The 14962-nt window shown below is 46.5% G+C and overlaps 1 protein-coding gene and 1 pseudogene across 1 annotated transcript; one reads left to right on the forward strand and one right to left on the reverse strand.

Annotated features, from left to right (window-relative positions):
- The window catches only part of LOC135889359 (zinc finger protein 850-like), a 452984-nt pseudogene that overhangs the window by 239846 nt on the left and 198176 nt on the right, over positions 1 to 14962 (reverse strand).
- Positions 8510 to 9697, forward strand: LOC135889457 (zinc finger protein 501-like; the record flags this gene model as incomplete). Its single annotated transcript, XM_065417327.1, has 2 exons — positions 8510 to 8996; positions 9168 to 9697. Coding segments are annotated over exons 1-2 (1017 nt in total), but the record flags the coding sequence as incomplete, so codon positions are not given.

Raw genomic sequence — 14962 nt, forward strand, 5'->3', positions numbered from 1 at the left:
GCAGAGACAAAATTTGTTCATACTTTAAATGACTGCTTCTTGGAGCAGCTAGTACAAGAACCCGCAAGGGGAGAAGCAACTCTCGATTTAGTCCTAAGTGGAGCGCAGGAGCTGGTCCAAGAGATAACTATAACAGGACGGCTTGGAAATAGTGACCATAATATAACAACATTTAAAATTCCTGTGGTGGGAAGAATAGCTCAACACTGTGGCATTTAATTTCAGAAAGGGGAACTATGCAAAAATGAGGGGGTTAGTTAAACAGAAATTCAAAGGTACAATGACTAGAGTGAAATCCCTGCAAGCTGCATGGACGCTTTTCAAAAACACAATATTAGAGGCCCAACTTAAATGTATACCCCAAATTAAAAAACACAGCAAAAGAACTAAAAAAGAGCCACTGTGGCTTGGCTTAACCATGTAAAAGAAGCAGTGAGAGATAAAAAGGCATCTTTTAAAAAGTGGAAGTCAAATCCTAGTGAGGTATATAGAAGGGAGCATAAGCACTGCCAAATTAAGTGTAAAAATGTAATAAGAAAAGCCAAAAGGAGTTTGAGGAACAGCTAGCCAAAAATTCAGAAGGTAACAACAAAATTTTTTAATTACATCAGAAGCAGGAAGCCTGCTAAACAACCAGTGGGGCCCCTGAACGATCGAGATACAAAAGGAACGCTTAAAGACGATAAAGTCATTGCAGAGAAACTAAATGCATTCTTTGCTTCAGTCTTCACGGCTGAGGATGTTAGGGAGATTCCCAAACCTTTTGTGGGTGACAAATCTGAGGAATTGGCACAGATTGAAGTGTCACTAGAGGAGGTTTTGGAACTAATTGATAAACTTAACTGTAACAAGTCGCCGGAACCAGATGGTATTTACCCAAGAGTTCTGAAGGAACTCAAATGTGAAATTGGGGAACTATTAGCTATGGTTTGTAACCTGTCCTTTAAATCAGCTTCTGTACCCAATGACTGGAAGATGCTAATGTAACGCCAATATTTAAGAAGGGCTCTAGAGGCTATGCTGGCAATTACAGACCAGGAAGTCCAACGTCTGTACCAGGCAAATTAGTTGAAACAATAGTAAAGAATAAAATTGTCAGGCACATAGAAGAACAAAAATTGTTGGGCAAAAGTCAACATGGTTTCTGTAAAGGGAAATCATGTCTTACTAATCTATTAGAGTTCTTTGAAGGTGTCAACAAACATGTGGACAATGGGGATCCAGTGGACATAGTGTACTTAGATTTCCAGAAAGCCTTTGACAAGGTCCCTCACCAAAGTCTCTTACATAAATTAAGTTATCATGGGATAAGAGGGAAGATCTTTTCATGGATTGAGAACTAGTTAAGACAGGGAACAAAGGGTAGTAATAAATGGTAAATTTTCAGAATGGAGAGGAGTAACTAGTGGTGTTCCCCAAGGGTCAGTCCTAGGACCAATCCTATTCAACTTATTCATAAATGATCTGGAGAAAGGGGTAAACAGTGAGGTGGCAAAGTTTGCAGATGATACTAAACTGCTCAAGATAGTTAAGACCAAAGCAGATTGTGAAGAACTTCAAAAAGATCTCACAAAACTAAGTGAATGGGCAACAAAATTGCAAATGAAATGTAATGTGGATAAATGTAAAGTAATGCACATTGGAAAAAATAACCCCAACTATACGTACAATATGATGGGGGCAAATTTAGCTACAACGAATCAGGAAAAAGATCTTGGAGTCATTGTGGATAGTTCTCTGAAGACATCCACGCAGTGTGCAGCGGAATTCAAAAAAGCAAACAGGATGTTAGGAATTATTTAAAAAGGGATAGACAATAATACAGAGAATATCTTATTGCCCTTATATAAATCAATGGAAACAACTAATTTAGACCCCATCATTTGATATGTATATTTGGGATTATGTTTTCCAATGGGCTGCAATATGTGCTATCCTGACATTTAGTACTGCTGAGATCCTGCAATCAGTAATATCCCTGCCCTTCCTGTTCCCTTTCTCCACTGAACCCCACCAGCCCATGCTTACTGTTTCCAGCTTCCCCAGGACTCTCTCTTTGTCACGGGACCTGTCTGTCAGCAAGAAGCAGTGCCAGGGAGACTTGCCCTCTCTCTGGAGACTTCGATTTCTGGAAAAACAACAAGGAGTCTGGTGGCACCTTAAAGATTAACAGATTTATTTGGGCATAAGCTTTCCTGGGTAAAAACCTCACTTCTTCAGATGCACAGAGTGAAAGTTACAGATGCAGGCATTATATACTGACACATGGAGAGCAGGGAGTTACTTCGCAAGTGGAGAACCACTGTTGACAGGGCCAATTCAATCAGGGTGGATGTAGTCCACTCCCAATAATAGATGAGGAGGTGTCAATTCCAGGAGAGGAAAAGCTGCTTCTGTAATGAGCCAGCCAGTCCCTATTCAAGCCCAGATTAATGGTGTTAAATTCGATTTCTGGGACATGGATTTAGTTTCTTGGTGTTTTAGGCGCCTCTTTGAAATTTAATGTCACAGACACTCACCACAGTGCAATCTGGACTGTTGAACAGCTGTGTCCCCTCAGTTCCCCAGGCTGGGGTGCCTTTTATACTGCTTTACTGTGAGAGCAACCACTCCTGGGCAGTTAACACACAGTCTTCAGCATGTAACTCGCTCTCAGCTACACAGTTTTGAGTGCTGCTAGTCAGCGACTCACGAATTACAGTACCCCACAGGAGAACTGCAGAAAATTCTCTGGTCCCAGACTTTCCACCAGAAATGTGCATCTTGCCCTGTCCAGAACACTACTGAACAACACAAGCTCATATGAAGTCTGTTATTTCATCAGTGGAAAATGACATGCTCCAGCCTTGTTATCCCAAATGGAGTTTCCAATACACTTTAATCCAAACACACTGGTTAGATAAAACAATAAAACAAAATTATTAACTACTGAGGGAAAAAAAAGATTTTAAGTGACTACAAATAAGGAGGCATAAAAGTCTGAATTGCTTACAAAAGAAATGCAAGATAAAACACAAACTAATGTTTAACGTGACAAGCTAAAACAGATTTAAAACAAATGTTTCTCTCACCATATGCTGAGACAGGCTGGCTTTCCTTTCAGCCAGGACTCCCCCTAACCTGCCCCTGCTGCCCAAGTTCAGTTCTTCAGAAGTTGTCATGAGCAGAGGGAAAGGGGAGAGAGTCTCAAGCATTTTCCTCACCTCTTTTTATAATTCAGTCCTTTGTACTAGAAACAACTTCAGTTCTCAGCTGAGTAATGGTGACAGACTGTCTATTGTAGATATGAGCTTCAACTGGTCCCTGTGATGGAATGTAAATGTCTTCTTCACACCTTCCCCCTGCTGGAGAATGGCTTTTTGACCAGCTGTTTGCCTTGCTGTCTCTGAGGAACTTAGGGTTAGGGTTGCAACTTTTTCAGTAATATCGTACCGTAAAAATCTCATAACTTTACATACAATGTTGCTACACATTTTAACAGGAGCATATTCAGTAGATAATGTCTTTTCAAATAATAAATGAAGGGGAGGGGAGAGATCTCCCTTTTGTAACACCCAGCCAGCCAGTTCGCTGTAAAATCCCTGTTGGTGTGAGTTCTCTGCTTGCTTTACCTGTAAAGGATTAACAAGCCCACAGGTAAAAGAAAAGGAATGGGCACCTGACCAAAAGAGCCAATGGAAAGGCTAGAACTTTTTTAAATGGGAAAGTAACTTTCCCTTTGTCTGTTGTTCTCCTTAGAAGGAGACATGGAGTAGCAATGCTGTGTATGGCTTGAACCAGGTATGAAAATTCATCTTCCCTACCTAGAATAAATTATTTGGATAGGGAATGTTTAGACAGACACAATCAGGTTTATTTTTTATTTTGGCTTTTGGATCTCCTCTGTGCTATCCTAGATGCTTTTGTTTGCTTGTAAGCTTTAAGCTGAACCCCCAAGAAAGCTATTTGGGGTGCTTACAAAAATTAATTTTCTTTTAAGAGCTAGCAAAAGCCTAAGTTCCAGATGTATTCCTTTCCTTTTTAATTTTAATAAAATTTACCTCTTAAGAATGGGATTGGATTTTTGGTGTCCTAAGAGTTTTGTGCATGTTTGATTATCTGGTAGCCACAGCTAATTTCCTTTGTTTTCTTTCTCCCCTCTTTTTTGGAGGGGAGGTGAAAGGGCTTCAGGGTGCCCCAGAGGGGTTTTTTTGCATTTGGGTGGTGGCAACATTTACCAAGCCAAGGTCAGAGAAAAGCTGTAACCTTGGAGGTTTACTACAAGCCTAGAGTGGCACAAATTAATTTTAGAATCCTTGCGGGCCCCCACTTTCTGCACTTAGAGTGATAGAGTGGGGATTCAGCCCTGACACATACTATGTACAAAATTGATCATTATTTTGTAGAAGAGTGAACATAAGGGTACAGACTTGCACAGTGTCTGTCTGTGTTTTCCCAACATATATGTGGGTATTTCAATCCCTCACAAGCAAGGTGTTCGGCATCTTCAAAGACCGGGGGAGCCTGTCCTGGGAATTCACTGGTTTATTAAGTGACACTGTATGGAATTGAGAGACACTTTATATTATTATTATTTTATTATGAATACCAATATGATAAAATTGCAATGAATTGTGCTAGTGTGACAATGCGGTTCTGGCGGAACCCAACTGAGAGTGCCAACTCAGGACAAATTGCTCAAACAGGGCAGTTACAGCCCAAGGCTGGGTTTTTTCCACCTCTAAGGCAAACCAAACGAGCCAGACTAAGAGGACTTCGGTCTCACCCCACTGGCTAACCGCAAGTCTCACAAGCAATCTCCTTAGACACTCCAGTTTCCCAGTATTACCACGAGTGCCACTCGTTATGGGGACAAATGGTTATGAAAACCAATACCCCAGTAAAAGAAAAAAGGTTCTCCTGATCCCATAGGACCAAGCCCCAGACCCAGGTCAATATACAAATCAGATCTTACCCACAAATCACGCTGTTGCCAATCCTTTAGAATCTAAAATCTAAAGGTTTATTCATAAAAGGAAAAAGATAGAGATGAGTTAGAATTGGTTAAATGGAATCAATTACATACAGTAATGGCAAAGTTCTTGGTTCAGGCTTGCAGCAGCGATAGAATAAACTGCAGGTTCAAATCAAGTCTCTGGAGTACATCCCCTGCTGGGATGGGTCCTCAGTCCTTTGTTCAAAGCTTCAGCTTGTAGCAAAGTTCCTCCAGAGGTATGAAGCAGGATTGAAGACCAGATGGAGATGAGGCATCAGCCTTATATAGTCTTTTCCAGGTGTAAGAACACCTCTTTGTTCTTACTGTGGAAAAGTACAGCAAAATGGAGTCTGGAGTCACATGGGCAAGTTCCTGCATACTTTGCTGAGTCTCAAGGCATATTTGCCTTCTCTCAATGGGTCCATTGTATAGCTGATGGTCCTTAATGGGCCATCAAGCAGGCTAGGCTTGTCTGGGATGTCACCCAGCAGCATAGCATAAGTTTGAAATACAGACAGTATAGAGCCAATATTCATAACTTCAACTACAAAATTGATACACACATAGACAGCAGGTCCCAGATTATATCAATAACGTCACAGCTAGATGTGCCATGTAAGGTGTCAATGAAAATATTATGATTTTCCAAGTATGATAATTTTGTTTCTATCTTTGTATCACCTTTGTATTGAGAGTTATAGATATGTAGGGTATATCTGTATTTCCAGACTTGTGCAGTGTTTCTGGGTGACACCCTGTAAAGGGTTCGTGCCGGGGCTCGACCCTCCTGGGCAGGAGGGGAGCCACACCCACTCCCTACTGACAGAACAAGCAACCAGTTAGCTCAGGACTCAGGCCCTCTGGTGCAGGGGCTGGGCAACAAGCAGTTCAGGAGCCCAAGCCCTCTGGAGCAGGGGCTGGGCCAACAAGCAGTTCAGGAGCCCAGGCCCTCTGGTACAGGGGCTGGGCAGGCAAACAGTTCAGGAAGGCCCAGGGCCTGGATCAGGGCGGGGCACACAGAGTCACAGCTCAAACCCTTTTGGGGCAGGGGTTGAGCAAACAAACAGTTAAGGGGCCCAGGCCCTGGGTCAGGGCGGGGCACAAACAGTCACAGCTCAAACCCTTTTGGGGCAGGGGTTGAGCAAACAAGCAGTTAAGGGGCCCAGGCCCTGGGTCCGGGCGGGGCACAAACAGTCACAGCTCAAGCCCTTTGGGGCAGGGGTTGAGCAAACAAGCAGTTAAGGGGCCCAGGTTCTGGGTCAGGGCGGGGCACAAACAGTCACAGCTCAAGCCCTTTTGGGACAGGGGTTGAGCAAACAAGCAGTTAATCAGGCCCAGGTTCCTACCTGAGCGTTGGGTGAGGGGGAAGCCTGCCACCCGTGAGTGGGGGTGGCAGGGGGGGACACAGGCCCACCCACTCCACTGCGTCCCAGCCCGGGGCCCTAGCAGCGGTTACTGCCGCTGCCGATCAGTGGGGTATCCTGACCGAAACACACTGACATTGGCTCACATGCGTCTGCAGCCTGACCGGGGTCTGCTACCCCCGGGCTACTTCCAAGATCCCCCTCAGGGCCTACCTCGTCCGTGGCACCGGGCCCGGTCCAGTCCACCAGCATGGGCTCCTCTCAGCCGGGGCTTGGTGGCAGGTCCGGCAGCTCCGTCGGGAAATCCGGCCAATTGCACTCGGGCGGCTCCTCCGGGTAACAGCAGGGGCGGAGGGGCTCCGGCACGGTCTCGTCATCGGGGTTTGTGTGGGGGAGTTCCACGGGCTCCTCCCAATGACGGGAGGGGACGGGCTCCGGTGGCTCCTCCTCGTAGTGGGCCCGGGGTAACTCCGGCCAGTTAGGGCAATCGCCTCGGGCCTTGGAGGTCTCCCGGCCAGGAGCTCCCTGCCACACGTCTGCTCCCTGCGGTGGCTGGGCCCAGACTGAGCTCCGGCGGCCGGCCTTTATACTTCCTGTCCCGCCCCTTGACTTCCGGGGGGCGGGAACAGGCGGCGATGGCTCCGCCCACTCGGGGGCCTGCAAGGGTGCTCCCTCTTCTGGGCAGGAGGGGAGCCACACCAACTCACTACACGCCCCCAGACATATTGGCATCAGCGCTGCCTAGCCTGTTCGATGGCCCATCCAGGGTCATCAGCTGTACAATGAGCCCCTGGAAAGAACTAAGGGGATACACCTATTGAGTCAGCAAGACATGCAGGGGTATACCTGTGTACTGAGAACTCCAAGGCTTTTCCATGCCATGTGCTGTGAAGCTTGTGTTTGGGACAAAGGAAGTAGAAGCCACACGGCAAAAGGAATATAAAGGGCAGTTGCATCATCTCCATTTTGTCTTCAATCCCTCTTCCTACCTCTGGAGCAACTTCTCTACAAACTGAAGCCTTGAACAAAGAACTGAATAATGTGGATGTGTTCCAGACAGCCTTTCAAGCCAGGAACTCGCCAATACTGCTAGGAACCAGATATATAGATTTCTGAATGTATCTGACTGCTTTCCCATCGAACAACTCCCTTTTTCTTTCTTTCTTTTATAATAAACCTTTAGTTTAGATGCTTTCTTGCTTTCTTTCTTATAAACCTTTAGTTTAGATTCTAAAGGATTGGCTGGCATCATAGTATTTTGGGTAAGATCCAAACCTATAATGACCTGGTAATGTGGCTGACTCTGAGGTCAGAAGAACACTTTGTTTATATGAGCAGAGTTTTTAAATAACCTCTCACTGTACTGGACCTAGGTGCTGATTGGGAGTCAGAGAAGTGCAATGCAATAAAGGGGGCTGTGATTTCTTTTTTCAGTTTCTCGATAACCAGCGTTGGGGATCAGAAGCACAGTTTGTGAGTGGTCGGTGAATTTAACTTCAGTGTTAACCACCAGTTTTGGGAGCATCTGCTCTGCCTTTTTCAGCCTGCCCTGATCTTGGCATTTTCAGTGAGGACTGCCCCAGGCACACCAGGTCACACTAAGTACTGAAGTTAAATTAATAGTGTTTTTTATGACACAGTCGTATGAAATCAACTGAACTCCTTTGTTTTCTTTCATCTGAGCAGGGTTTCCAGTTTCCAAATTTGATGTGATCTCCCAGCTGGAACAAGGGGAAGAGCCATGGGTCCCAGACCTCCAGGGTTCAGAGGAAAGAGAGATCCTGAGAGCTCCCTGCACAGATGAGGAAACATTAAACCAACTCAGAATCTGTAAGTGCCTGAAAGAAACATCTGGGATGTCCTACAAAGCCTTTGGGACTTCTCTCAGTTCTTTATTGTCCCTAGCGGGATTGTATCCTCAGGGTAAATATAGCTCATGGCTTCCTGTAGATCCTAGCAGACACCAGGCAGTAGCTTCCTCCCTTCCCCCTGTGAAGTTGGATGGGATGTGAAGGCCAAAATGATCCCCTCCTCTCTCCTATTTAGGGGAAGAATTTGGAGGAGTTCATTTCCTGTTTTTATTTGACCTCTCTCCAGCATTTGTTTTGGTTTGGCCTTCCCCTTTCCATCCCTGTTTGAGGTTTCTGTCTCTATCACAGCAGGTGATGCAATGGTATGTGAGAAAGAGGAGCAGAATTCTCAGCAGGAAAATGTTGAGCAAGTGGATAAACACAGAGCATTATCACAAAGATCAAAAAGGAATGTGTCCAGGAGTTATGAGAAGGAAAAATCCCGTGAGATTCAGCACAGACCAGAAAGAGAGCAAGGACACCAGCCAGGGGAGAAAATGGGTAAATTTATTTCCTGTTGGGGAACTCAGAAGAGTGTCAAGGAAACCACAACACACCAGGAAATCCTCATGGGAAAGAGGAAAAATACATGCAGTGAGTGTGGAAAATGCTTCACTAAAAGATCAGGCCTTTCTCAACATCAGAGAATCCACACAGGGGAGAGGCCCTATGAATGCAGTGAGTGTGGGAAAACCTTCACTCAAAGATCAGGCCTTTCTGCACATCAGAGAATCCACACAGGGGAGAGGCCCTATAAATGCCGTGAGTGTGGGAAAACCTTCACTCAACGATCAAACCTTGTTCATCATCATGAGAGTATCCACACAGGCGAGAGGCCCTATGAATGCAGTGAGTGTGGGAAAACCTTCACTCAAAGATCAGGCCTTTCTGCACATCAGAGAATCCACACAGGGGAGAGGCCCTACGAATGCCATGAGTGTGGGAAAAACTTCATTAGCAGCTCAGCCCTTTCTGCACATCAGAGAATCCACACAGGGGAGAGGCCCTATGAATGCCATGAGTGTGGGAAAAGCTTCACTCACAGCCCAGCCCTTTCTAAACATCTGAGAATCCACACAGGGGAGAGGCCCTATGAATGCAGTGAATGTGGGAAAAGCTTCTATCACAGCTCTCACCTTACTGGGCATCAGAGAATCCACACAGGAGAGAGGCCCTATGTATGCAGTGAATGTGGGAAAACCTTCAATCACAGCTCGCACCTTATTGCGCATCAGAGAATCCACACAGGGGAGAGGCCCTATGAATGCCGTGAGTGTGGGAAAACCTTCACTCAAAGATCAATCCTTGTTCATCATCATGAGAGAATCCACACAGGCGAGAGGCCCTATGAATGCAGTGAGTGTGGGAAAACCTTCACTCAAAGATCAGGCCTTTTTCACCATTGGAGAATCCACACAGGGGAGAGGCCCTACAAATGCCGTGAGTGTGGGAAAAGCTTCATTAGCAGCTCAGCCCTTTCTAAACATCAGAGAATCCACACAGGGGAGAGACCTGAGGAACCACCTGATCAGCATCTTGTACAGCAGACAGGAGAAGATCAAGAATGAGCTCTCAAAACTGGAGACTCTCATACAAAACCAACCTTCCACACAAACTTCCACATGGCTGGACTTGACAAAAATGAGACAAGCCATTTACAATGCACACTTCATTTCTCTACAGAGGAAAAAGGACAGTAAACTATCTAAACTCCTACCTGCCACAGGGAGCTACAACAATGGCACCCTCAACTCACCTAACAATATTGTTAGTCCATCCAACCACACACTTAGCCCGGCAGAAGAGTCTGTCCTATCTCGGGGACTCTTTCTGTCCCACCATCCCCACAAACATGATACAGTTTTGCGGTGAACTGGAAGCCTACTTTCGTCGTCTCTTGACTCAAGGAATATTTTCAGTGCACCACTGAACAGTGCACTAGCCCACAGGAACCCTCCTACCAACACTACAAGAACAAGAACTCTGCGTGGACTCCTGACAGTCGAAATGACAGACTGGACCTCTACATAGAGTGCTTCCGCAGACGTGCACAGGCTGAAATTGTGAACAAACAACATCACTTGCCCCAGAACCTCAGCCATACAGAACGCAATGCCATCCACAGCCTCAGAAACAACTCTGACATTATAATCAAAGGGGCTGACAAAGGAGGTGCTGTAGTCATAATGAACAGGTCGGATTATGAGCAGGAGGCTGCGAGGCAACTCTCCAAGACCACATTCTACAGGCCACTATCCTCTGATCCCACTGAGGAATACTAAAAGAAACTAAACCATCTGCTCAAGAAACTCCCGGCTACAGTATGGGAACAAATCTACACGGGGACATCCCCAGAGCCCCGACCAGGGCTATTCTATCTGCTACCCAAGATCCATAAACCTGGAAACCTTGGACGTTCCATCATCTCAGGCATTGGCACTCTTACAGCAGGATTATCTGGCTATTTGGACTCTCTCCTCAGACCCTACGCCACCAGCACTCCCAGCTATCTTTGAGACACCACCGACTTCCTGAGGAAACTACAATGCATTGCTGTTCTTCCTCAAAACACCATCCGGGCCACCATGGATGTAGAAGCGCTTTACACCAATATTCCACATGAGGATGGACTACAAGCTGTCAGGAACAGTATCCCTGATGAGGCCAAAGCATGCCTGGTGGCTGAGCTTTGTGACTTTGTCCTCACCCACAACCATTTCAGATTTGGGGACAACTTATACCTTCAAGTCAGTGGCACTGCTATGGGTACCCGCATGGCCCCACAGTCTGCCAACATTTTTATGGCTGACTTAGAACAACGCTTCCTCAACTCTTGTCCCCTAGTGCCCCTCCTCTACTTGTACTACATTGATGACATCTTCATCATATGGACCCACGGAAAGGAGGCCCTTGAAGAATTCCACCTGGACTTCAACAATTTCCACCCCACCATCAACCTTCAGCCTGGACCAGTCCACACAAGAGAGACACTTCCTGGACACTACAGTGCAAATAAGTGATGGTCACATAAACACCACCCTATACCGGAAACCTACTGACCGCTATACGTACCTACATGCCTCCAGCTTCCATCCAGGACACATCACACTATCCATTGTCTACAGCCAAGCCCTAAGATACAACCGAATTTGCTCCAACCCCTCAGACAGAGACAAACACCTACAAGATCTTTATCAAGCATTCGTAAAACTACAATACCCACCTGGGGAAGTGAGGAAACAGATTGACAGAGCAAGACGGGTACCCAGAAATCACCTACTACAGGACAGGCCCAACAAGGACAATAACAGAACACCACTGGCCATCACATACAGCCCCCAGCTAAAACCTCTTCCGCGCATTATCAACGATCTACATCCTATCCTGGAAAATGATCCCTCACTCTTGCCTTGGCTACACTGGCGCTGTACAGCGCTGCAACTTGCTGTGCTCAGGGGTGTGAAAAAACACCCCCCTGAGCGCAGCGAGTGCAGCGCTGTAAAGCGCCAGTGTAATCAGCGCCTGCAGCGCTGCACGCTCCCTCGCAGCGCTGCAAGCTACTCCCCTCGGAGCTGTGAATCCTCAAGTGTAGCCAAGGCCTCTCACAGATCTTGGGAGGCAGGCCAGTCCTTGCTTACAGACAGGTTTTTTGGGGGGAGGGATAGCTCAGTGGTTTGAGCATTGGCCTGCTAAACCCAGGGTTGTGAGTTCAATCCTTGAGGGGGCCACTTAGGGATCTGGGGCAAAAATCAGTACTTGGTCCTGCTAGTGAAGGCAGGGGGCTGGACTCGATGACCTTTCAGGGTCCCTTCCAGTTCTAGGAGATCGGATATCTCCATATATTATTATTATTTTTTTTATTATTATATACCTCACTATCACTACTGATATGTTGTGTGGTTGGTGAAGAATTCTACGCCAGAGAAGTGTAAAATTACTCCAAGTAAGGTCAAAGATTTGACAAGAACTCAGGTAGAAATTGCAGGTACTGGTGGTTGATTTTCATCCCAGAGATGGAAGCTATGGTGACCTGTGGCCCAGGTAAACTATTTTTAGAACACTGCTCCCTAGTTAAGTGGCATTGATCACACTCCTAAAGGATGCCATGATTAAATTGGGAACAACTGTCTTTACCATTTGGATCCAAAATTTCATGAAGCACAGAGAGAATCATAGAAGAGTTGGGTTGGAAGAGACCTCAGGAGGTCATCTAGTCCAACCCCCTGCTCAAAGCAGGACCAACACCAACTAAATCATCTCAACGAGGGCTTTGTCAAGCTGGGCCTTAAAAACCTCTGAGGATGGAGATTCCACCACCTTCCTAGGGAACCCATTCCAGTGCGTCACCACCCTCCTAGTGAAAAAGTTTTTCCTAATATCCAACCTAGACCTCCCCCCCTGCAACTTGAGACCATTGCCCGTTGTTCTGTCATCTGCCACCACTGAGAACAGCTGAGCTCCAACCTCTCTGGAACCCCCTCTTCAGGCAGTTGAGGGCTCCTATCAAATCCCCCCACACTCTTCTCTTCTGCAGACTAAACAAGCCCAGTTCCTTCAGCCTCTCCTCCTCAGTCATGTGCCAGCCCCCTAATCATTTTTGTTGCCCTCCTTTCTCTAATGGGGGGCCTAAAACTGGATGCAATACTCCAGATGTGGCTTCACTAGTCCCGAATAGAGGGGAATAATAATTTCCCTCTATCTGCTAGCAATGCTCCTACTAATGCAGCCCAATATGCTCTTAGCCTTCTTGGGAACAAGGGCACACTGCTGACTCATATTCAGCTTCTCAACCACTATAATCCCCAGGTCCTTTTCTGAAGAACTGCTGCTTAGCCAGTCGGTCCCCATCCTGTAGCAGTGCATGGGATTCTTCCGTCCTAAGTGCAGGACTCTGCACTTGTCCTTGTTGAACCTCATCAGATTTCTTTTGGCCCAATCCACTAATTTGTCTAGGTCACTCTGGACCCTATGCCTACCCTTTTGCGTATCTGCCTCTCACCCCAGCTTAGTGTCATCTGCGAACTTGCTGAGGGTGCAATCTATCCCATCATCCAATTCATTAATAAATATGTTGAACAAAACTGGCCCCAGGACTGACTCCTGGGGCACTCCGCTTAATACTGGCTGACAACTAGACATTGAGCTGTTAATCGCTACCTGTTAAGCCTGACAATCTAGCCAGCTTTCTATCTACCTTATAGTCCATTCATCCAATCTGTACTTTAACTTGCTGACAAGAATACTGTGGGAGACCATATCAGAAGCTTTGCTAAACTCAAGATATATCACATCCACTGCTTTCCCCATATCCCCAGAGCCAGTTATCTCATCATAGTAGGCAATGAGGTTGGTCAGGCATGACTTGCCCTTGGTGAATCCAGGTTGACTGTTCCTGATCACCTTCCTCTCCTTCAAGTGCTTCAAAATGGTTTCCTTGAGGACCTGCTCCATGATTTTTCCAGGGACTGAGGTGAGGCTGACCGGTCTGTAGTTCCCTGGGTTCTCCTTCCCTTTTTTAAAGATGGGCATTATATTTGCCTTTTTCCAGTCATCCTGCACCTCCTCTGATCGCCATGAGTTTTCAAAGATAATGGCCAATGGCTCTGCAATCACATCAGCCAATTCCCTCAGCATCCTCAGATGCATTAGATCTGGACCCATGGACTTATGCATGTCCAGCTTTTCTAAATAGTCCTTAACCTGTTCTTTCACTGCTGAGGGCTGCTCACCTCCTCCCCAGACTGTGTTGCCCAGGACAGCAGTGTGGGAGCTGACTTTGGCCTGGTCTACACTATGAGTTTAATTCGAATTTAGCAGCATTAAATTGAATTAACCCTGCACCCATCCACACAACGTAGCCATTTCTTTCGAAATAAAGGGCTCTTAAAATCGATTTCTGTACTCCTCCCCAACGAGCAGAGTAGCGCTGAAATCGATATTGCCATTTTGAATTAGGGTTAGTGTGGCTGCAATTCGATGGTATTGACCTCCGGGAGCTATCCCACAGTGCACCATTGTGACCGCTCTGGACAGCAATCTGAAGTTGGATGCACTGGCCAGGTAGACAGGAAAAGCCCCGCGAACATTTGAATTTTATTTCCTATTTGCCCAGCGTGGAGAGCACAGGTGACCACAGAGAGCTCATCAGCACAGATAACCATGGAGGACGATAATCGAAAAAGAGCACCAGCATGGACAGTACGGGAGGTACTGGATCTGATGGCTATATGCGGAGAGGATTCAGTGCTAGCAGAACTTGGTTCGAAAAGACGAAATGCCAAAACTTTTGAAAAAATCTCCAAGGGCATGATGGAGAGAGGCCACAATAGGGACTCAGATCAGTGCCGCGTGAAAGTAAAGGAGTTCAGAGAAGCCTATCAAAAACTAAAGGAGGCAAACGGTCGCTCCGGGTCAGAGCCGCGGACATGCCGCTTCTACACCGAGCTGCATGCAATTCTAGGGGGGGCTGCCACCACTACCCCTCCTCTGACCGTGGAGTCCGAGGTGGGGGTAATCTCATCAGCCACACCTGAGGATTCTGCGGACGGGGAAGAGGAGGAGGAGGAGGAGGACGAGCTTGTGGAGCGGACACAGCACTCCATTCTCCCCAACAGCCAGGATCTTTTTCTCAGCCTGACTGAAGTACCCTCCCAAGCCAGTATCCAAGACCATGACCCCATGGAAGAGACCTCAGGTGAGTTTACCTTTTAAAATATAAAACATGGTTTAAAAGCAAGCGTTTTTTAATGATTACTTTGCCCTGAGGACTTGGG

Source organism: Emys orbicularis, chromosome 15 (assembly GCF_028017835.1).
Source record: "Emys orbicularis isolate rEmyOrb1 chromosome 15, rEmyOrb1.hap1, whole genome shotgun sequence".
Lineage (NCBI taxonomy): Eukaryota > Metazoa > Chordata > Testudines > Emydidae > Emys > Emys orbicularis.